General features: G+C 36.0%; 1 protein-coding gene and 1 pseudogene across 2 annotated transcripts in view; one reads left to right on the top strand and one right to left on the bottom strand.

Annotated features, from left to right (window-relative positions):
* Window positions 1-22,653, top strand: part of MED14 (mediator complex subunit 14) — a 76,756-nt gene that overhangs the window by 13,100 nt on the left and 41,003 nt on the right. For both annotated transcript variants that reach the window (XM_019747848.3, XM_019747847.3), the window contains exons 4-13: window positions 303-476; window positions 1,236-1,365; window positions 1,824-1,952; window positions 2,278-2,385; window positions 2,944-3,076; window positions 3,824-3,974; window positions 4,448-4,559; window positions 10,740-10,865; window positions 12,709-12,787; window positions 15,355-15,514. In XM_019747848.3, the coding sequence (XP_019603407.1) occupies window positions 303-476; window positions 1,236-1,365; window positions 1,824-1,952; window positions 2,278-2,385; window positions 2,944-3,076; window positions 3,824-3,974; window positions 4,448-4,559; window positions 10,740-10,865; window positions 12,709-12,787; window positions 15,355-15,514 (1,302 nt within the window). The remainder of the gene's footprint in view (window positions 1-302; window positions 477-1,235; window positions 1,366-1,823; window positions 1,953-2,277; window positions 2,386-2,943; window positions 3,077-3,823; window positions 3,975-4,447; window positions 4,560-10,739; window positions 10,866-12,708; window positions 12,788-15,354; window positions 15,515-22,653) is intronic.
* LOC109455924 (PC4 and SFRS1-interacting protein pseudogene) lies at window positions 15,917-19,127 on the bottom strand (annotated as a pseudogene).

Here is a 22,653-nt window from a genome sequence, read left to right as displayed (position 1 = left end):
GTAGTGAAAAGCATTCAATTCCTTTTGTTTTTGTCTAACTTGTGATATTATGTACGTGGAATGTTAAAGATGGAGAAATGAATTGGAAAACGTTTTACTGAAATTGATAGAAAATTATCTTTAAAAACGTTTCTTCAAATTACGGGGAAATTTTTTGGAAGTAATATTTTGTAATCTGGAACACCTATATTAATACCCCTCAGAGTTTACTTTGGAATGAATCAATGACAGACTGTCATTGATTACAGTGCAGACTGGCTAGTTTTCAAGGAAGCTGAATACCTTTGCCCTTTGCTTTAAAGATGATCTCGAGCTTCTTGGATCAGCAAGCCATTCTGTTCGTTGACACTGCTGATCGCCTGGCCTCCTTAGCGAGAGACGCTCTGGTCCATGCGCGCCTTCCTAGTTTTGCCATTCCATATGCCATTGACGTACTGACGACTGGGTCTTACCCACGGCTGCCAACCTGCATCAGGGTAAGTGGATTCCTCTCCCACCACTCCTTTGTAAAAGTTGAAGACTTTGGCATTGGATTCTACTACTATTAAGTAGCCCAGCAAAAAACTTTTACATTTTCAAAACAAATATTTCAGGTAGTCTGCTCCCTCCCCCCCATAACTAAAATTGTGTTTTCTAAAAAACAATTTGCATCAGAATGTGAGTAGCTATCAAAATGGGTGAATCTTTTCTTTTTTTTTTTTGGATGAGGGTGAACAGATATGCAAATAATACCATGTTTCCCCGAAAATAAGACCTAACTGGAAAATAAGACCTAGCATGATTTTTCAGGATGACATCCCCTGAACATAAGCCCTAATACGTCTTTTGGAGCAAAAAATAATATAAGACCCAGTCTTATTTTCGAGGAATACATGCTAGTTGCTTTTTGGAAGTGTTGAGTTTTTAAAAAAATTTATTGTTGTGGTTGTTTTTTATTGACATGGTGCTATTTTATTTTATACTTTGAAGAAGTGGTGGAAGTCATCTAAGACATTAAGTTGGTTTCATAAGTAGAGCCTGAAGAAGATAATGTTGCATTTCTGTCTTAACTGGGTGATTGGTGGCATCATTGACACTCTAATGCATGATAGTAATGGTCACTGTTATTGGATGTAGATTGCTTAAATGAATGTTGAGATTGTCTTGGGTAAAGTAAGAAACTATTGTAAGATAGGCACAGGTAAAAATTATGCTTCTTCGTACATTATTCTAAAATCACTTAAATTTTTTTGAAGGATAAAATTATTCCTCCAGACCCAATTACCAAAATTGAGAAACAAGCCACACTTCACCAGCTGAACCAGATTCTTAGACATCGACTTGTAACCACTGATCTTCCTCCTCAGTTAGCCAATCTTACAGTTGGTATGTACCCGAAGTTTATTTTTTAACGAATTGACTCATTAAAATCGTTTTTAACATAGCTTTTGAGATTTTATTCAAACATTATGAAGTTTTGACCTACATTTCTGGCAGTGTTTGACTCTGTGACTTGTCAGCCCTGTGATTTCTCTTTATTACCTGGAAATACAAGGCTGGTATTTGAAGCCAGGGAATGGGTGAGATCACCTGGGGCTCGAAGAGAGACAAGTCCCAGGGTTGAGCTTCAAGAAAATATTGTTTGTTGATGTTAGCAGAGTCACCCATGGTTTCTTGATGACCTGGAAGCTGGCTACTGCTTATGCAGGAACCACTGACTTGTTTGAACACTTATGAAAGAACATTCAATATTTAAAATTTCTTATAAGTAAGACAGTTCTAGGTTACCAAGAAGCCGCTTATTTTCTAGCAAAGTAGACTTCTTCTTCTTTTTCTCCTAAAAGCAAATGGCCGGGTGAAGTTTCGAGTAGAAGGCGAGTTTGAAGCCACCTTGACGGTAATGGGAGATGACCCTGATGTTCCATGGCGTCTTCTCAAGCTAGAAATTCTAGTTGAGGATAAGGAAACAGGAGGTAAATCATAAATAGTGACTTACGTCCCACATATTGATTGACATGTTTGATGATTTTGTATTATTGAAACATTCTTGCAGAATAATACATGTGTTTAGCAGTTGATCCTGTAATTTGAAGTAGATTTTATGGTAATCATAACTGCTTATGACCTTTGAGGTCTCGGTGTTTTTCAAGTATAATGTTCTCTGGTTTCCATGAATAGTTTCAGTTCTTTTTTATGTTTTTAAGTCATTGTTAGTGCACTCTCCTTTAGTTGGTACTGCGACACAATCTGCACACTTTTCTGATTGACCGCCTTCTTTTCCCCTACCAATAATGGAAGATGGGCGAGCCTTGGTTCATAGCATGCAAATCAACTTTATCCATCAGCTGGTGCAGTCTAGGCTCTTTGCTGATGAGAAACCTCTTCAGGACATGTACAACTGCCTACGTATCCTTCTGAAATTTGAGACGTATTTGTAAGGAATTTGTGTCTTCCTCTCTCCCTCACATTTCCAGTTGCCCCTAGTCCTGAACTATAGCAGACTAAACTCCTCCCCCCTCCACCCCCTGCTTTTTTGGTAGAAGTGGGGCTGGGGAAACTGGTCAGTGTGAAGGAGAGTGATACATCTATAATAAACCAAGTTTTAAATTCTATTGTTGACTTTGCAGGTGAAAACGAAAAATGATGAGTTAGCAATAGTACTATTTGGAGAAAAAAATAGTACTATTTGGTCTACCCGTGTTCTTTAAACTATGATGAGTTAAGGGGTAACTTGGACCTTGTAGTTTATATTATATCAAAATTAAATATAGTAACTTTTTTTTAACATTCTGCCACAAATTATAACACTTTTTAGGATCAGTCATTGGAGAAATAGAATTTCAGAAATTTCTTTCATAGCCAGCTTTTTAGGAATAGAATAGAGCTTTTGTTAAGTGAGGTTTGCTTGTACTTCATTGGCTGTTGTAGTAATATGTATTATATTTGCTTAACAAGATCCATCAGATTCTTTCTGCTTGTCACTTCAGTTAGAAGTGCTACATTCCCAAACTCTAATGTTAATCCGGGAGCGGTGGGGAGACCTTGTGCAGGTGGAAAGGTATCATGCTGGAAAGTGTCTTTCCCTCTCAGTTTGGAAGTAAGTAAAGTTGATTCTGGTGGGTTCATGCTATGACTGTAACTCTTTTCATTTCTTTTTCTCTCCTACTTCTGATTTACTATATACTGATAGCTGTGCAACTCTCGCAGCACGATTTTGTATAGTAAGGTCCTATGGTATCATAAACCACATAGGACATCCATAATTGACACCTTTCCTAGAATATGGCATGTTTTAAATATGTAGACATCTATCTGCTTGTACTGATTCACTATTGTTAAAAAGTTAGATTACTCTGGGCTCATGCCAGATTGCTAAAAGACCATTAATTTAGATTGTTGGCTGTTGTTTTCAAAAATATGCTTATCGCTGTTTTACATTTTGAATTGCGGCTTTTAAAATCTTTTTTGGGGGAGGGTTTTGGGAAAAATCAGTATTGGGCTGCTTACTGTCCTCGATTCCCTGTTTAAACTTTGCTTGATTCCCATTTTCTGTAAAGGAATCACAGATAAATGGACACCACTTACAAGGTTGTTTTGGGGCGTTTTTGTGTGCATGTTTTATTTTTAAATTGTGTCTTTTTTTTTTTTTTTTTTTCTGCAGTAAATCAAATATTGTATTGGGTTACAGAATAGCTATCTTCCCAGTGTTAATGAAGTCCCTCCACAATGAGGGCCTGCCATATTCTAGGCTCTGGCTAAGCACACAATAGGTTGCCTCTATTTTATTTCAAAAGTTAGTAGGCTATGTTGAAAAAAATTCTTAGTATTTCTTTTTTCTCTTTAGTCAACAGGTTCTTGGGAGAAAAACAGGGACGGCATCTGTTCACAAAGTTACAATTAAAATCGATGAGAATGATGTCTCTAAGCCTTTACAGATTTTTCATGATCCTCCTCTACCAGCTTCTGATTCTAAATTAGTAGAGAGAGCCATGAAGGTAAAAGATGTCAATATATTTTAATATTGGTTTGATTAAATGAATGTAATATAACATCATTTGTACTTAAACTTTTAGCACAAATTCTGTAAAATACCTAATTGTTCCTAAAACCCTTTATGAAACTTGGTTTAAATTATTGTTATGCTTCTATATTGGTTTTTTAAAATTGAATATTTATAATTTTAAAGATTTTTTTCAAAATTTTTAATTTCGATCATTTTATTTTTAAGACCTATCATTTAATCACTATGATAACTGATACATATAGTATCTTGATTTATACTTGGCAAAATGTTAGCTATAGTCTTAAGCTACCAATACCATGTAAGTTTATTTTTTTAACTTTCAGTTTGCACTTAATCGGTGTGATTCTAAAAGGAAATATCTTGAAGCACAATAATCTACTCTCAGGCTTTTAAAGTAAAAATGTTTAAATTGCGCATACAATTGTGTTCTTCTTGTCTGTGCAGATTGATCACTTATCAATAGAAAAACTCCTGATTGACAGCGTCCATGCACGAGCTCATCAGAAGCTCCAGGAACTGAAGGCCATCCTTAGAGGTTTCAATGCCAACGAAAACTGTAAGTTCTTTTAAATTGGCATTTTGTCTTTTGTTTCAATTAGCATTCACTTTTATTTTCTGAAGGGTCTTTTTTAATATGACTTTCCGGATATACTGGTTTTGTTGTAGAGGCCAGACATTTCTGCATTTTAACTTGTGACCTACTAAGTTTGCCCTAATTTTCCCCTTATTTAGCTTTGCCTTATTTTTGAAATGTATGCATATTGACCGCTCCTAAGACTTTTTTTCCTATTGAAATGGAAGCTACTTTAATATTTTATATGAATCTTGTTTCTTTTAGTTTTTGTTCTAAGGTTAAGGCAGCTTTGCAAATATTTGTAATGTATAAAATATGCTGCTTTGAGTGAAAATTTATCCTTTGTCTTTAAAAAAATTTTTTTGAATCGTTAATATATTAACAGGATTCAAAATAAGAAATACAGATACATACACAGTGAAGAATCTTCTAATTACCTAGTAGATCCAGAGCTTTGGGGGACAGTCAGTCATTTAGAAAATAAGTGCTTTCATGCTAGGAATGTAGTTTCACAGTATCATAATGAGCATGTTTACTCTCCTCACCCCAGTTGTTTTTGGCTGTGATGACCGGGAGCCTACAGTGAACAGCCTTTAATTAAGTGAGATGACCTAGGGGAAGTACCATGTAAATGCGAAGTCTCGGTAGCACTAGTAGCAGAGGTACTGCTTGTCATCATCACAGAGCCCACCTCAATCCATTACACTTAAAAAAGCAGCTTCTTAGCTATGGACTAGTCATGCTGGATTAAAACCGCTTTGATGAGGTAGATAAAAACTGCCTGAAGAAAAGGGAAAGTCAGGAAAATGAATTTGTATTTCAAGTACAGTATTTATTCAAGGAAAATGAAAGAACAGAGGTGAAAAAGAGGATCTAAGACAAGTTAAAGACTAGGGAAAGGCAACTTAACTTAAAAATGCAAATACGGGCCTTAAAGAAATAAAGGGTATGCCAGACATCTGGTGAATGTAGTGACTAAATCTCTGTGGGGGGTGGGGCATGTCCTCTAGCCCTATCAAGGTTTAACATTAGATTCCTCATGTTTTAATAATTTTAATTGTAAGATGTAGTGGAAGTTGTCTCCCCCCTCCCAATTTTAATCCCTCAAGCAAAGGTATTAAATACAAACCTAAAATTTATGATTGGAAAGTATAATTATTAATAAAACTCTCATTGGAGTTAGAAAGCCCACATGACATCCCCCTTTTTGTTTTTTAAATAGCTTTATTCACATACAATCCACTCATTCAGTGTTTTTTAATATAGTCAAAGAGTTGTGCAGCCATCACCACAATCTAATTTTAGAAAATTTTAATCATCCCCAAAAGAAACCCTGCACCCATTAGCAGTCACCCCCCATTCACCCCTCCTACCAGCCCTTGGCAACCACTGATCTATTTCTGTCTGTAGGATAGCCTGTTCTGGACATTTCAGAGAAATGAAATCATACACAGCAGGTCCTCAAATAACATCATATTGTTCAACATCGTTTGGTTATAATGTTGATGAGATGACATGGGAACTTAGCTCTTGTTTATATCAATTAGCCTATGATAAAATTGGTTTCATTATACCTCGTTTTGCTTAAAGTCCCGGAACCTATCGATGGCATTGAGTGAGGACTTACGGTAATGTGTGGTCTTCTGCATATTTTTGTTAGCAGAATGTTTTTGAGGTTTGTCCATGTTATAGCATATTTCAGTACTTTATAGCGTATTTCAGTACTTCATTTTTATTGTCAAATAATTTGTTACATGGACATAATCACATTCTGTTTGTCCATTCATCATTGATGGGGTTAGTTTCCACTTTTTTTGTGTGTTTTTTTGCCTATGATGGATAATGCATTCATGAGCATTCAGGTCCAAGTTTTTGTGTAGACCTGTGTTTTCATTTCTCTTGAATATGTATATACCTAGGAGTACAATGGCTGGGTCATATGGTAACTCTGTTTTACCTTTTGACATGTTTAACACCTCTTTTTTAATCCTACTAGTAGTGTGTGAGGGTTCCAATTTCTCCACATCCTCACCAACACTCGTTATTGTCTATCTTTTTGTTTCTAGCCACCCTGGTGGGTGTGAAGTGGTATCTCATAGCAGTTTTGATTTGTGTTCCCCTAATGATTGTGACAGCATCTTTTCATATGTCTTCTTTGGAGAAATGTCTGTCCAGATCCTTTGTCCATATTGTAATTAGATTGTTATCTTTTTTTTTTTTTTTAAGATTTTATTGGGGAAGGGGAACAGGATTTTATTGGGGAACAGTGTGTACTTCCAGGACTCTTTTCCAAGTCAAGTTGTTGTCCTTTCAATCTTAGTTGTGGAGGGTGCCATTCAGCTTCAAGTTGTTGTCCTTTCAGCCTTAGTTCTGGAGGGCACAGCTCAGCTCCAAGTCCAGGTGCCGTTGCTAGTTGCAGGGGGCACAGCCCACCATCCCTTGCGGGAGTCGAACCGGCAACCTTGTGGTTGAGAGGACGCACGCTCCAACCAACTGAGCCATCCGGGAGCTCAGCGGCAGCTCAGCTCAAGGTGCCATGTTCAATTTTAGTTGCAGGGGGCGCTGCACACCATCCCTTGTGGGAGTCGAGGAATTGAACTGGCAACCTTGTGGTTAAGAGCCTGTGTTCCAACCCACTGAGCCATCCCGGAGGCAGCTCAGTTCAAGGTGCCGTGTTCAATCTTAGTTGCAGGGGGCGGAGCCCACCATCCCTTGTGGGACTCAAGGAATTGAACTGGCAACCTTGTGGTTGAGAGCCCACTGGCCCATGTGGGAATCGAACCGGCAGCCTTTGGAGTTAGGAGCATGGAGCTCTAACCACCTGAGCCACCGGGCTGGCCCAGATTATTTATCTTTTTATTATTGAGTTATAACAATTCTTTATGTAAGTCCCTTTTCATGTATCATGATTTGCAAGAATTTTCTCTCATTCTGTGGGTTGTCTTTTCAGTTTCTTTATGGTATCATTCGTAACAAGATTTTAATTTTCATGATGTCTAGTTTGTCTGTTTTTTGTTGTTGTTGCTTGTACTTTTGGTGTGATACCTAAAGAATCCATTACTTAACCCAAGGTCATGCATGAAGATGTGCTCCTGAGTTTTCTTCTAAGCGTTTTATAGTTTTAGCTCTTACATTTAGATTACCTTTAGTTAATACTTGTGTATGGTGTGAGGTAGGTTCCAACTGCATTTTGTATGGGCATATACAGTTCTCCCAGTAACATTGGTTGAAAAGACTATTTTTTCCTCTATGTAATTTCTTGGCACCCGTGTTGAAATACCCCTTTTGTTCTTAAAACTTATAAGTATTTTTGCAAATCTTAATTTTTCTTAATTTCTAATTTTTCAAAACATGTGTTTCCATAGGAAGTTCTGTGTGATGTTCGTGTAAGTTGTGAAGATTTTTCTTTAGCATTTTGTAGCGATGTCACTGCTTTAATAGCCAGCAGGTTTAAGTTCAGCTGTGTGTTCTTGAACAAGTCACATTCTTTGGGCCCCATTCTCCTTATCTGTAATTAGAGGATGTTAGCCCAGGCTCTTCCTAGGTCTCTAACTCTAGTGGGAGTGTGCTACAGCAGTGGTTTTCAAACCATGGGTGTCTCTCGAGTCCTCAGTGTTAGAGAAAGGTGCTTCCAGAACTATGTTTTGGAGGGGAGGGAGCTGCGGGCACGTGCAGTTGGGCCTCTCATTCCTGCTTTAATCAGAACAGTTCTGGAAATGAGGACTGCTATAGGAAAGGGTCTGCTGACTCACCAATTTAGGACATATGCTTTAACTTGTTTTTGGAATTCATGTTCATGCATTTATACTCCTCATGTAGTCCTACTTGATCCCTTTTGTGATGGGTAAGCATGCTTCAATTGGATCCTTTACTGGGATCAGGCGTTGTTCTTGGAATCTTTTAATCACTGGCTTTTCTTCCAGCTCCGCACTGGAATAAGCTGACATGAGAAGCTTGAAAAATGGAGCATTTCAAGGGAGGGCTGGGGGAATACACAGACAGTAGGTTTTGTACAGCCCAGAGGGCAGTGTGTGGTTTCTTGAGGGTGGGGAAGTCAGGGTGGGCATGTCTTGGGAGAGAATAGGCAGGACTTTAAAGGAAAGTTCAAAAAAAGTAGTACAGGGTACTGAAGGTGACTTGCCACGTGGCCCCATTCGCAGCACTGCCTGACTCTTGAAAGCCGGAGCCCTCTCTCGGGTTGTGCTGTATCAGCACTGGACTTGGGGTATCGAGGTCAATTCCAAAGCTGTGAACCACACACAGCCATTCCTGATTTCCTAATTGTTTCTCTTTAGTCTTTATACGTTATATTACTGTCTATTGGTCCGTTCCTCATGTTCTCAACAAACAGCTAGGGAGAAATAGGAGATATGTGTATATTCCTGCTGCAGGAAAAAGTGGTGTCCAGCCCTGTCATCTTGCACAGCCCTTAATTCTCCCTCCTATATTTTATTCACAAGTTTCTCCATTTTTGGATACCTTACCACCTGTTGCCTTTAAATGCTTAGTCTTATATATTTTGTTTTCTGTAAAAAAAATACAGACATTGGTGGCCACAAAATATGTTCAGAGATACACACCAAAGTATTTTCTATCTTTTGGACTGTATTGTATATTCTCCTTTGATGCCCTGTCCTTTCAAGAATACTCAATTTTATAATTAGTTTGAAATTATAATTGTTATGCCAATTGTCATAACTAGTTTTATTCCATTGTTTCACTTTAAAAATGGTTTTGCTTTAAAGAATACATTCCTATCCCATTAGGAGTTATAACAGTACAGATGTGTTTTAAAAATCAGCATCCCTGCTTCAAATCCGTAAGTGCTTTTTACTATATTAATAATAAATTCAGCAAAACATGATTTGAATTAATTTGTCACACTGGTCTGAATTATAAAACATTGTAAAAGAAATTCCTATTTGTGCCTTTTTGTTGTTCTATTTCTTTGGATTTTTTAGGTAAGAGTTCTGCGGGACCTGCCTGTTAAACATTTGTATATAAATATGTGTCAAATATACTTGAAAGCAGTTTGTTTTCATCTTATTAAATATGTCCTCTGCATTTTTTTTGCTTTATTAATTTGTTTGATAATTTGTATACACAGTACCAATGATAACTTTACTCATTTTAATTATTGCAAATTCATAATAAGAGTTTGGGTTTGTTTCTTTGATATATAAAGAAGTACAGATAGCATACATTGTTGAGTTCTTTGCTTTAAAGCATCTTTACAAACTTGTCATTTCTTCCTCTTAAGGACCCATGGCACGAACAGCAAGATTTATTGTCCTTGTTTAACAAAGTAGCACCAAGAAGTCACACCTGGTGAAAGGCTGGGCCTACATTACTGCCTGCCTCACTGCCTGCCTTTCTTCTGTGCTGTAGCTTTAGAGGAACGTGGTAACCAAAAGAGCATATTCCTTTTACAACTCCTCGATCTGATCAGCACGTGGTGTGCTTTCAGTACTTTGCTCCTTTACTGGAATTTGTTACGCCAATTTGTGGAATTAAGAGAAAAGTTAATTGGGCCTGGTAGAAATACTGTGAAACTAGACAGTATATTGGCAACTTTGGGAATTTGTGTATAGCAGTTGCCTATGTTCTTGTTTTATCTGTGACTTGGAAATGAGATTAATAAATAACTTGAAAAAACGTTTTTCTACATAATCCATAATATTTAATAGTTCTCGTGTTTTTGTAAACACATGGGCTCTAATTGCCAGAAAACTTCTATGAAGAATGGCATTGAAAATATTTAGGCCATAGATAAAATTTATTGTTTACCAAACAACTAATTTTCTTCCAATTGTATCAAAAAGAACATTAATTATTAACTTAGCAATTACTGATTGAAAGTAACACTAGAACTCAGCTCACTGATGAGGTTAAGTTTTCACGAGCTATTTTAACCTTTTAAAGGAATCTTGGAATTTTTTGTTGTAGTATTTGAGAGGGTATGTTTGTTTCAAGTCCCCTTAAAGATTACATTCTTCCTTTTGAGCTACTAATTGACTTAATACTACTATTCCAATTTTGCAAAAATCATGTTTTTCCTCTCCTGTTCAGGATTGTTCAATAGTTGGTTTGTTTCTATTCACTGAGAAATACTTTTTGAAAGAAAATACTCAGAAATATAATTTTTAATTCTCAACTGTTCAGCTTCCATAGAGACTGCACTTCCAGCTCTTGTTGTTCCCATCTTGGAGCCCTGTGGTAATTCGGAGTGTCTACACATTTTTGTAGATTTGCATTCTGGAATGTTCCAATTGATGCTTTATGGACTTGGTAAGTTACTAAATGATATAGTCAATGTAAGGAAAAATATTTTTAACAAAAGTAAAGTTAAAATTTTCTGCCATTAGATATTGGGAGAGGTGGCATAAGCAGTGTAGAGAATAGACATGGAAAGAATAACTCGTTGACGTCTGTTCCTTGAGGCCCATTTTAATTCTACTTTGGATTTTTTTTGTATCAGAAGTTAAACTTCCCAGTATGAACTGGATTCGGGTTGTTTTTCTTATGTAAAAGTAATAAATGTTGATGGATGATGTTTTTTAGATTAACTTTTACCACTAATAGTTGGGTGACATGGAGATGGATACAAGGGATTCTCATGTCATTCATGGCTGAAGAACATATTTATGACCGTATAAATATCAAATGTGACTTAGGGCACTGAATCCTGGAGGAAATGATGTTTTTCTGGCTTAAACACAGAAGAAATTAAAGTTTGATTTCTGACATATTCCTTTACTGAGTTGGTGTTCTAAAATGATGAAATACTAGGAACTTAGTATTTTTGTATTGCTAATAGAACTTTGTTCTTGAATATATTAGCACATTTTCCATTTAAAATTAATATTAAGCTAGATATTGATGAAAATAAAAGGTTTTCTGGAATTTTGTATGGCTATAAAGATAGGTCTTTCTGTGAACTGCTCATGGAAAACTGGCCTCATTACTTTGAATCACATCACATTTATGATGGCTAAATGATGGCTAAATTTATGAATTACCTTTTAACTGTGGTTCCAAACCAACCAGGCAGTTGTTTGTTTTTCAAAACTTTTTATTTAACTGTTTTCTTGATTATGAATTAACACAGTACATATTCAAATAAAAAACCTAAACATGTAAAAATGAGAGAAGCAAAAATAATTCTCTCTTGGCAATCATTGTTATTTGAGGGATGTATGCTTGTCTTAGTCAGCTCAGGCTGCCGTAACAAAGAACCAGAGTGGGTGGTTTAAACAACAGAAATTAAGTTTCTCACAGTTCTGGAGGTTGGAAGTGTGAGAACAGATTGCCAGCATGGTCAGTTTATAGTGAGGGCTCTTTTCTGGCTTGTAGACGTTGGCCTTCTCACTGTGTCCACACATGGAAGGAAGAGAAAGAGAGGAAACTCTGTGACCTCTCTTATAAGGGTGCGAATCCCATCATGAGAGCCCCATCCCTGTGCCCTCATCTAACCTAATTTATCTCCCAAAGGTCCCACCTCTGAATGCTATCACATTAGGAATTAGGGCTTCAGAATATGAATGGGGCGGGGGGGAATTCAATCCATAACAGTGCTCCTATATTTTTTTCTTTAGCTGAAATCATTTTATATTTTGCTTTCTGCTCAACATTCTATTATTAGCATTTTATAGTGTCATTAAAAGTTCTAAGTGACATGTATCATTAATCTTCAACCAATAGCTCTTGCTTATGCCAGAGACCATTTGTGTGTAATAAACATTTTAATGGAGTTTTATAGTTTTTATAATTTTTAAGTTTCTAAATTTAGTAATACTAAGCTTTAAATATATATATATATATATATATATATAAGTTAAATATATGAAATTACTAGCCTAAGAGCTTTGGACATTAAAATATAGGCAAATAATTCACATATTTACTTCCTGCTAGTGTACATTTGCTATTAATTAGTTGTTTTAGCTATAACTCTCCCTAAATGTTAAAGAGGATAACAAATTAGGTTAATTTATGCCTAATGATGCATTTAGTTTTCTCTGACTCAAAAATAACTACTTTCTGCCTAAAACAATACGTTCATTTAAGTTTTGGCCTACCTAGATGTTTTGTGTCTCGTGTAAGCAATTAGTTAATGTGCTTTATTCTATAGACCAGGCCACTTTGGATGACATGGAAAAGTCTGTGAACGATGATATGAAACGGATCGTTCCTTGGATTCAACAACTTAAGTAAGCTTATTTATTTGGTTCAAGACTAAAAATGGAAATGTATTTTGACAAGACACATTTTCTCCGTCATTACTCTTGATCAGTCATTGGCCTTAATTTTTCTGACATGAAACTTGAGCACCTTTTGGTACTTAGAATCTACATTCTCTTGGAATACGTCCAAGATGGCAGTGCTTCATATCAAATTCCCCTCTAAAGCAAATACAGGTGTTAAGGGCATGACATTCAGCTTTAATTCCTTGCTACATTTTCTCTTGTACAAGCACTCTACGAATCACTTACACAATGAATTTTTTTGTATCTAGTGTTCTCTGCAATAGAGTCTTATTTATTCTTATCCAGGATAATCTTCATGGTATGAATCTACCAGCTGACACTTTTCAGAATAATCGTTTCTGCTTCTCTAGTACTGTTATTCAGTTTGTCTCCAAATCCTTGGAATGCTTCATACTGTTAAAATAAATAGAATGAAAATGGAGCTAAAGATAATTCTATGAGGTTTCATTACCACCGTGGTATACCAAGGTATTACGGCAACTATAACAAACTCTTTTCAAATTAATAAAACAAAATTCCAAGGGATGAAAATAAATTTTAGAGATCAAACCTAAAGCTTACATATGGAGAAGGGATGGGGCTAAACAATTCAGTGGAATCTGTTGATTTTGTGATCTTCTAGTCTACCCCTTCTCCTTTTGCAAGTTTTGGTTTTGTAAATATTTGAAGAATTCAATATTATCAAGTCATTTTTTTTTCATTAACAGGACATGATTTTTAATGCCAATAGATAAATGAGCCTTCTTTTGAACAAGTAGTTTATCTGTATATGAGAAATCATCATTACTCTGGGTAACAATTTCTAAAATTTTTGTGGTTTAGCATTTTTTTGTGCATTTTTGAGAATTTTGGCTAAACAAGCAAGGTTTAAATACTTAAATGCTTAGTAATTCACACCTTATGTAACTTGAGGTTGTTTATCTGGCAATTCCAGCTAGCAGAAATATAACTTAAAAGCAGAAAACTAAGTCCTAAAAGCCTTAAACTTATCAAACGTGTGTCTATACTTACATAATTTATTTATAAGAAAATCCCCCTGGTTGTCACTTATAATGTGCTTCCTGCATGATCTTTGGTGAATAACCAGTTTATCACGAATCTATCATGGCACATTAATTTTTTTGACATAACTTTATTGAAGTATGGTTTACCTATCATAAAATTCACCCATTTTAAGTATACAATTCAATGACTTGTAATAAATTTACTGACTTTTGCAACCATAACCACAATCAAGTTTTAGAACATTTCCATCACCTCAAAAAGGTGCTCATTTACAATTATTCCCCCTACCCACCCTAAGCTCCAAGCAACTATGTATATCTTAACTGTTGCTGTTTTTCTTCTAATAATGTACATAGTAGAGATGTCAGTCTCACAAAGGTATGTTGATGGGACTAGAAGTAGATATTTAAAAGCAATTTTAGCAAGTTCAGGATGTTCATTTTTAAATTGTATCCAAAATGATGCAACTATTGGTGTATTTCCAAAATTTATCTTCATTCCTTTCATTAGTAGCCAGTTCTGGCAATTGATCCTGTGAAGTTGCAATTAAATTTAACTTGTTTTCCAGTGGGAAAAAAAAATGATTTCCAGATTTTATACATTTTGGAGTAATAGTCGACAAACTACCATTAAAATGTCATGTATTATAACATGGTTTTACTACACAACTAGTATAGTTTATACCACATGCAGCTCACCACACAAATGCAACAGCAATTGAAGTGGTCTCTACCCTGTTCAGCTGGGCAAGCCTACTGATCATGAGTTTGGATGTAGTGGCATTATTATGTTGCTATGAAAATTTTCTGAATTCATCATCTTATTTTCTGTACGTTTATTACTGTGGGTTAGTGAGAGTTTGTGACCTCTCTTTTTCACATATTCTGTGGTGTCCTAGCCTCAAGAATAGGAAATCAAATAAAAGAAGTACTATAAAAAACATCAAAATGAACAATCTGGTGACTTAACAGAGAGAGGTGAGAAAGAAAGTAATTAATATTTACTGGCACCTGCTAGGTATGCACATCTCTTTACATATACACAGGACAAAAACTGGGACTACACATCTCCAGTGATAACCAGAAAAATCAGGGTCTTTTATATTTATTGTTTGTTACTGTATTTGTTTTATAAACACTTCAGGTATTTTATAAAGGATGTTAAGATTAGTTTGTGCTGTCTTACAAACCATAGGACATCTGTCATCCCCTGTAATAAAATGATATATTGTCTCAGCTTTAATATTAGTTAATTTTACCTCATAACTAATCAAAATCATTCACATTATAGTTTAAACTCCGTGAACTAGAACTAAAACTAACAGTCCAATACAAAACTGAAGAAATGATTCCTCATTGTGGTCTTATGTCCCTTTACTAGTTGAGTTAAATTTCAAATTAATTGTTTTTTTAGTGGTCTTCAATAATCTGTTTAAAAATGAATAGCACACAGTTAATCAGAAAAGTCTGTGATTTTATGATGTGGATTATCTTTTTTAAATTAAGGTTTTGGCTTGGACAACAGCGTTGCAAACAGTCTATAAAACATTTGCCTACGATAAGCACTGAAACATTGCAGCTGTCCAATTACTCAACCCATCCTATTGGAAACCTTTCTAAGAATAAGCTGTTCATTAAACTTACCCGTCTTCCACAATACTACATTGTAAGTATGCATAGGGGTGATTTGGGTGATCAAGTTCAGTTCTATTAGTAGTTTGAATAATTGATTATTTAATTGCAAGTTTTAATTGCAAATTTATTTTATCGAATAGTTGACTTTTGTATAGTGATTCTCAACCCAGCAGAAGTGGGTAGTGATGATAAGGATGGGGGAGAGAGGAAAATCATGTCTCTAAGGAATTATATAATAATCGAGGAGGGGTTAGGGAATATAAGGTATGCCCCTATCCATCACCCTAGGATCTTTCCTGCTTGGAATATTGCCTCTGTAAGAAGAAAAAATTTGAAAGCAATTCTGTGAAGGTTTAGAGATGTTTTGGTGTCATAAATTTGTTTCGTTTTAATCAAATGTTAACTTGCATAATACAGCCTATTAACTATAGTCTGGCTGAAGGAACTTTAAGAAAACTTTGTTTTAAAATTTTGGTTACAGTTTCATTTTTGTTTTCTTAACAAGGCTATGTTTAATCTCAGGATCAAAATAATTAAGATTCTAAAGAATTAAACAACAAAGGAATGTCAAGGGAAGGACACAACTGCCCCATTCTCTGGGGTATAATAGCTATTCCAGTTTAACACCTAACTTCAAAACAAAATTAACTTTTATATTTCTAAATGAAATAATGTGCAATCACCATCTTCATCTGAGCTTATTCTAATTTTCAAACACAAGGCTTCATTTTAAGGTTGGAGAAAAACTTAACAAGAATGATGGCTGACCTTAGTATGTAGTGTGTACCTTACAGGACATTTTTTTTAATAATCATAACACAGTAATAATGCCATTAATGAAGTCCTCAATTTAGAATCTGGAACATTCTTCCATCAAAGGGGGTAGAGGGGTATTTAGTCTAATGACTTTGTCTCAAGATCTTCATCTCTTGTTTGCTCCACTTGTATTTTCTTTTCAGTAACTGGATTAATGCTTTGAGCCCAAAATGAGATATATTTTTTATTACTGTAGATTACATGTTGTTTGGTGCTCAGTTTCCGTTTGTTCCTCTTGCTTGCATTTTCTCTCTGCTGCTGCTTTCTCATGTTGGCCTTTCAGCATATTCCTTCTGTGAGCAGATTGAAAGTTTCTCCCACCTTTTCTCTTCTTTTCGCCTTCTTGATTATCTTCATCTTCAGAATCAGAGGTTGATGTAACCCCTGTTTTAGCTAAATTTTTCCTTTTTGATTCAACTTCTTTCTTCCCCTCTTTTTTGTCTGGCTCTTTTCTTGGCTTTTCTTCTTCCTTCTGGCCTTCTTCATCCTTTTTAAACTGCTTTTTAGGTTGTTTTTCCTCTTGCCCCTTTTTCTTACTTTTGTCTTCCTCAGTTCCCATGTCACTCTCTGAAGGCCAGGTCTGTTTTATCATTTTGGGTCTGCCTCTTGGTTTTGGAATCCTGACTTCCGAAGCTGCAGGTCGTCCTCTTTTAGGACTCACTTTTACATTAACAGATGCTGCTGCTGTTGTCACTACTCCTGCCTCCTGGGTTTCTACTTGCTTTTCTGCCTTTCTCTTTCTCCCTCTTCTGGCAGCTTTTGGAGTGGTTATGTCAGTTGCTTTAGTCACATCCTCATTGTTGGCTTTTTCTTCATGGTCAGTATCTTCCTTTGAAACACTAGTTGCTTTTTCTTCAACTTCAACATCAGATGATGCATTTGATTGTTAAGCTGATGCCTGATGACTTGAAAATTTCACTTTCGGATTGTTATCTATCTCCCATAAACCTTCATTAAAGCTTTTTCGTTTATTTGGTTTTCCGTACTTTTCCTTATTTTCTGAGTAAGGAAATATATCCTTTGGGCCTAAAAAAGCAGTCTTGTGAGTTCCAAAAAAGAAAGTGGGTAGTTTGTGGGTGGCTTTACAGCTCCATCAGGAACTTCATCTACTCGAGCTGGCCAATGGGGATAACCTTTCATCTTGGCGAAGATGAGGTCTCGTCTCCAAGTTTGAAATCGCAAGTCATGTTTCGCTAGGGGCGATGCCGGGGGTATGAAGCCCAGGGCGGTAGGGATGGCAGGGGGGTATGAAGGCGGACGAACAGGAGCCGAGGCTCTGGGGGCGGGTGGCAGCAACCGGAGGATGGCTGGGGTGTCCCGATGTGCCTGCCGGGGCCTCGGGCGCTGAGGCTGCAGTGGCGGGCCCGCCGCCTCTACGCAAGCCACCTGCGCCACCAGCTGCCACAGAGGCGTCTCAGCGGCCCCGCAGAGGGGTCTCAACGGTGCCAAATCGCAACCGCCGCCGCCATCGCTACGCTGCTCTGAAGGAACTTTATTTTCTCATCCTTGACTGAGTGCATATACATCCAGTTTATTGATTGCATGCACATTTCAGTGCATAGTAAGATTATTCTGTCTTACTCCTTTTTCACTCTTTCTAGGTGTTTCCCAGTTAGTTTCTTTGAGATCTTTGGTTAAAGTTTTGCAAAAATTGAAACATGAACTCACCCTAAATACATTTCCTTGCTTGTTGAAATTTCTGTGTACACCAAGTAGATACTTCTGGCCAGGAATCTAAAGTGTTCGAAAAAGTTAATTCAAGATTGTTGGTTGAAGGTAATAGGAGTGAATTTTTTTAAGGTTTTGACCTGTACTTTTAAAAGATGTCTTTAAAAAGTGCCCTGTGTATGCCTAATGCTGATCACTGCACTGTACACCTGAACCTGAAGCTGAACAGTAATGAATGTCAACTACAATTACATACATATGTATGTATGTATATATATATATATATATATATATATATATATATATATATATATATATATATATATATATATATATATATAGTTACCGGAAGCGGAGTACAGCATTAGTAATAGAGACAGTGGAAATGTAATGGCTCTGTGCGATGTCAGAGGGATAGCGGATGGGAGGAGGGGAGTTATCACTGTGAGGGATATAAATGATAAATGTCTATTATATTGTTTTGTACACCTGAAACTAATAAAAAAAAAAAAGAAGAAGAAGAAGAATGGATACAAGAGGGACCAAGAAAGATGGTAGATTTTATGGGAAGCCCAACAGAAGAAGAGCTAAACTTGTCACCTCCTCGCTCACCTCCCAATGTACTTGGAAAATGGGTTGTGCATTTCTCATTAACTTGAACAAGGGAAAAAGATGCTTTGTATATTTGTAAATGAGAAAGAACGTAGGGGGGGAAAAAGTACCCTGTGTAGTCTGACATACCTTTTTTTATACGTATTTTCAATTAAAGTTGACATTCAACATTATTTTCTATTAGTTGCAGGCGTATAGTGTAGTGGTTAGACATATAATTTACAAAGTGATCCCCTTGATTAGTCTGATACCCACCTGGCACTATACATAGTTATTACAACATCATTGACTATATTCCCTTTGCTGTACCTTACATCCCTGTGACCATTTCGTAATTACCAATTTGTACTTCTTAATCCCTTCACTTTTTTCACTCAGTTCCCCAACCCCCCTCCCATCTGGCAACTATCAGTATGTTCTCTGTATCTATGAGTCTGCTTCTGTTTTATTTATTTTGTTCTTTAGACTCCACATATAAGTGAGATCATATGGTATTTGTCTTTCTCTCTTTGATTTGTTTCACTTAGCATAATACCCTTCAGGTCCATCCATGTCCCAAATGGGTAAGATTTCATTCTTTTTTTTTTTATGGTCAAGTAATATACCGTTGTATATATTATATATATATATATATATATATATATATATATATATATATATATATATATATATAATATATATGTATATATATTGTATATATATATGTGTATATATGTTTATATATATTCCACATCTTTATCCAATCATCTATTGATGGACACTTAGGTTGCTTCCATATCTTGGCTATTGTAAATAATGCTGCAGTGAGCACAGGGGTGCGTATATCTTTTTGAATTAGTGTTTTGCATTTCTTCAGATAAATATCCAGAAGTAGAAATTCTGGGTTATAAGGTAGTTCTGTTTTTAATTTTTTGAGGAACCTCCATACTGTTTTCCGTAGTAGCTGCACCAGTTTTCAGTCCTACCAACAGTGCATGAGGGTTCCCTTTGCTCCACATGTTGCTTGTTGATTTATTGATGATGGCCATTCTGACAGGTGTGAGGTGATAGCTCATTGTGGTTTTAATTTGCAGTTCTCTGATTAGTGAATCTTTTCATATGTCTATTTGCCATGTGTATGTCCTCTTTGGAGAAATATCTGTTCAAATCCTGTGCCCATTTTTTAATTGGATTTTTACTTTTTTTGGTGTTGAGTTGCATGAGTTCTTTTTTTTTAATTTATTGGGGTGACATTGGTTAATAAAATTATATAGGTTTCAAGTATACAATTCTGTAATACATCATCTATATATAGAGGGTGCCAAAAACATGTTACACATTTTAAGAAAGGAAAAAACTGTATTAAGATTGTAATACTCAATATATACTGATAACAAAAGATGAATACAAGTCACGTGTATACATTTTTTTGGCACTTCTGGTATTGCATTGTTTACCACCCAAAATCAAATCTCTTTCCGTCACCATATTTTTGACTCCCTTTACCCTTTTCTACCTCCCCCTCGCCCCCACATGAGTTCTTTATAAATTTTGGGTATTAAACCCTTATTTTATATATTGTAAGTATCTTCTTACATTCAGTAGGTTGTCTTTTTGTTCTTTTGATGGTTTCCTTTGCTGTGCAAAAGCTTTTTAGTTTGATGTAATCCCATTTATTTTTTTCTTTTGTTTCCCTGCCCGAGGTGACAGATCAGAAAAAATACTACTAAGAGCAATGTCAAGAGAGTTTACTGCCTATGTTTTCTTCTAGGAGTTTTATGGTTTTGGAGTTTTATTAAGTTCTAGGAGTTTTATTAAGTCTTTAATCCATTTTGAGTTTATTTTTGCATATGGTATGTGAGAAGGTGGTCTAGTTTCATTTTTTTGCATGTATCTGTCCAGTTTTCCCAACACCATTTATTGAATAGACTGTCTTTATTGTATATTCTTGCCTCCTTTGTCATAGGTTAAATGACCATATAAGCATAGGTTAATTTCTGGGCTCTCTCTTCTGTTCCATTGGTCTGTGTGTCTGTTTTTATGCCAGTACCATGCTGTTGTGATCACTATAGCCTTGTAGTATAGTTTGATATCAGGTACTGTGATACCTCCAGTTTTGTTGTTTCTCAAGATTGCTGTGGCTATTCAGGGTCTTTTATGGTTTCATATAAATTTTAGGATTATTCTAGTTCTAAAAAGTGCCATTGGTATTTTGATAGAGATTACATTGAATCTATAGATTGCTTTGGGTAGTGTGGACATTTTAACAATGTTAATTCTTCCTGTCCATGTGCGTAGCATATGCTTCCATTTATTTATATCTTCAATTTCTTCAGTGTAGTCTGACATCTTAAGTTAGAGTTACTTATGTAAACTAATAAATCTCATTAATGTGAATTTCACTTTTTTCTGAATTTTTAAACACCAGCTGTGGAACTAGATTTGGCACATGACAAAGGATTGTTGTTTCATTTCTTGGTGAGCTTCCCAGTTGACCTTTGAAATGATATGCAGAATATACACACAATAATCAAACCTGTGAACACACAAGGATCTCTTACGCTGAGCCACACATACACAAAATGGTTGTAATTTATTATTTTCTGACCTTAATTCAGTATCAACAAAAAGCCAGGCTTTAGTTTCAATTACTAGTGATTTATTATGAAGCAATAGTTTGGATCACAGGGTTTAGACCAAAACTGAATGTATATTACTGAGTTAGGGATGACATACTCATAGAAGTAGACAAACTACTACCGTGGACGTTAAGAAGAACAGAGGACAGGCTTGCTGCCTTCCAATGTCTTTCTGCCGTTTTACTTTTCTCAGATTTATTAAGATATACTTTACATATAGTAGAAATTCATTTTTTTTGTCTGGATTTTTAATAAATGCATGCAGTTTTGTAACCTTATCTCAACAGAACACAACAGCTATCCCCCAGAATTCCTTCATGCTGCCCCTCTGTAATCAGCCCCCCTTGGCGCACTGTCAGTTAGTTAGTGACCACTGACCTGTTTTCCCTCTGGCTGGTGTTGCCTTTCACTCTAGTTTCATTCACTCAGCATAATGCCCTTGACTTTCATCCATATTGTTGTATGTGTAATAGTTCACTCCTTTCATTGCCTAGTAGTATTCCATGGTATAGATGTGCCAGTTTGTTTAGCCAGTCTCCAGTTGAAAGACATCTATCTGGGTTGTTTCCAGTTTGGGTCAGTTAGGAATAAAACTGCTATAAGCATTTGCATGTAGGTTTTTTTGTGAATTTAAGTTTTCATTTGTTTTGGATATGTAACTGGTATTGGGATTGTTGGGTTATAATAGTAAGTGTATGTTTAGCTTTATAAGAAATGGCCAAACTGTTTTCCAATGTGGCCAGATCATTTTGCATTCCTGCCAGCAATACAAAAGAGTTCCAGCTGCCCTGCATCCTTGCCACTTGGTATTGCAGTTTTTTGTCTTTTTTTCTTTTTTTTTTTATTAAAGTTTATTAGGGTGACAATTGCAGTGTTTTTTTAAATTAGCCATTCTGATAGATAATGTCGTGGTATCTTATTGTAGTCTTAATTTACGCTGCCCTAATGACTGATGGTGCTGAATGTCTTTTCATGCGCTTATTTGCAATCCGTATATCTTCTGTGGTGAAGTGTTCATATTACTTTTCATTCTTCCATTTTCTCAAGTGTATCTGTGATGCTTGAGTGTTGGCCAATTTCCTGAAAAGACAATCGGGAAGGGTGCAGGGGAGGGGTAAGAGAGGTAGGAAGAAAGGGAAGTGTGTGTTTGTCAAGAATGGCATTTATTTCTCTCACTAAAGTATTTAGGGGACTTTTCTTATGTTTCAGGTAGACCTTGAAAATGCTAAACTGGTATAGTGGGTAAGAGCAAGGTCTCTGGAGCCAAACTGCTAGGATCAAAGCATGAGTTCATCACTTCTTAGCTCTGAGACCTTGGACAAGTAACCTAACTTTTGTGCCTCAGTTTCCTCCTCAGAAAAATGAAGATAAGAATCTCTGCTTCACAGTTACTAGGATTAAATGTGTTAACATCTGTGAAGTAGTTAAACAGAACACGGCACATAGTAAACTCTCT

This window comes from Rhinolophus sinicus, chromosome 18 (genome assembly GCF_057876585.1).
Source record: "Rhinolophus sinicus isolate RSI-liver-muscle chromosome 18, RSI-T2T, whole genome shotgun sequence".
Lineage (NCBI taxonomy): Eukaryota > Metazoa > Chordata > Mammalia > Chiroptera > Rhinolophidae > Rhinolophus > Rhinolophus sinicus.
Note: the sequence above shows the minus strand (reverse complement) of the source record. Positions and strands in the feature narration are given on the sequence as shown.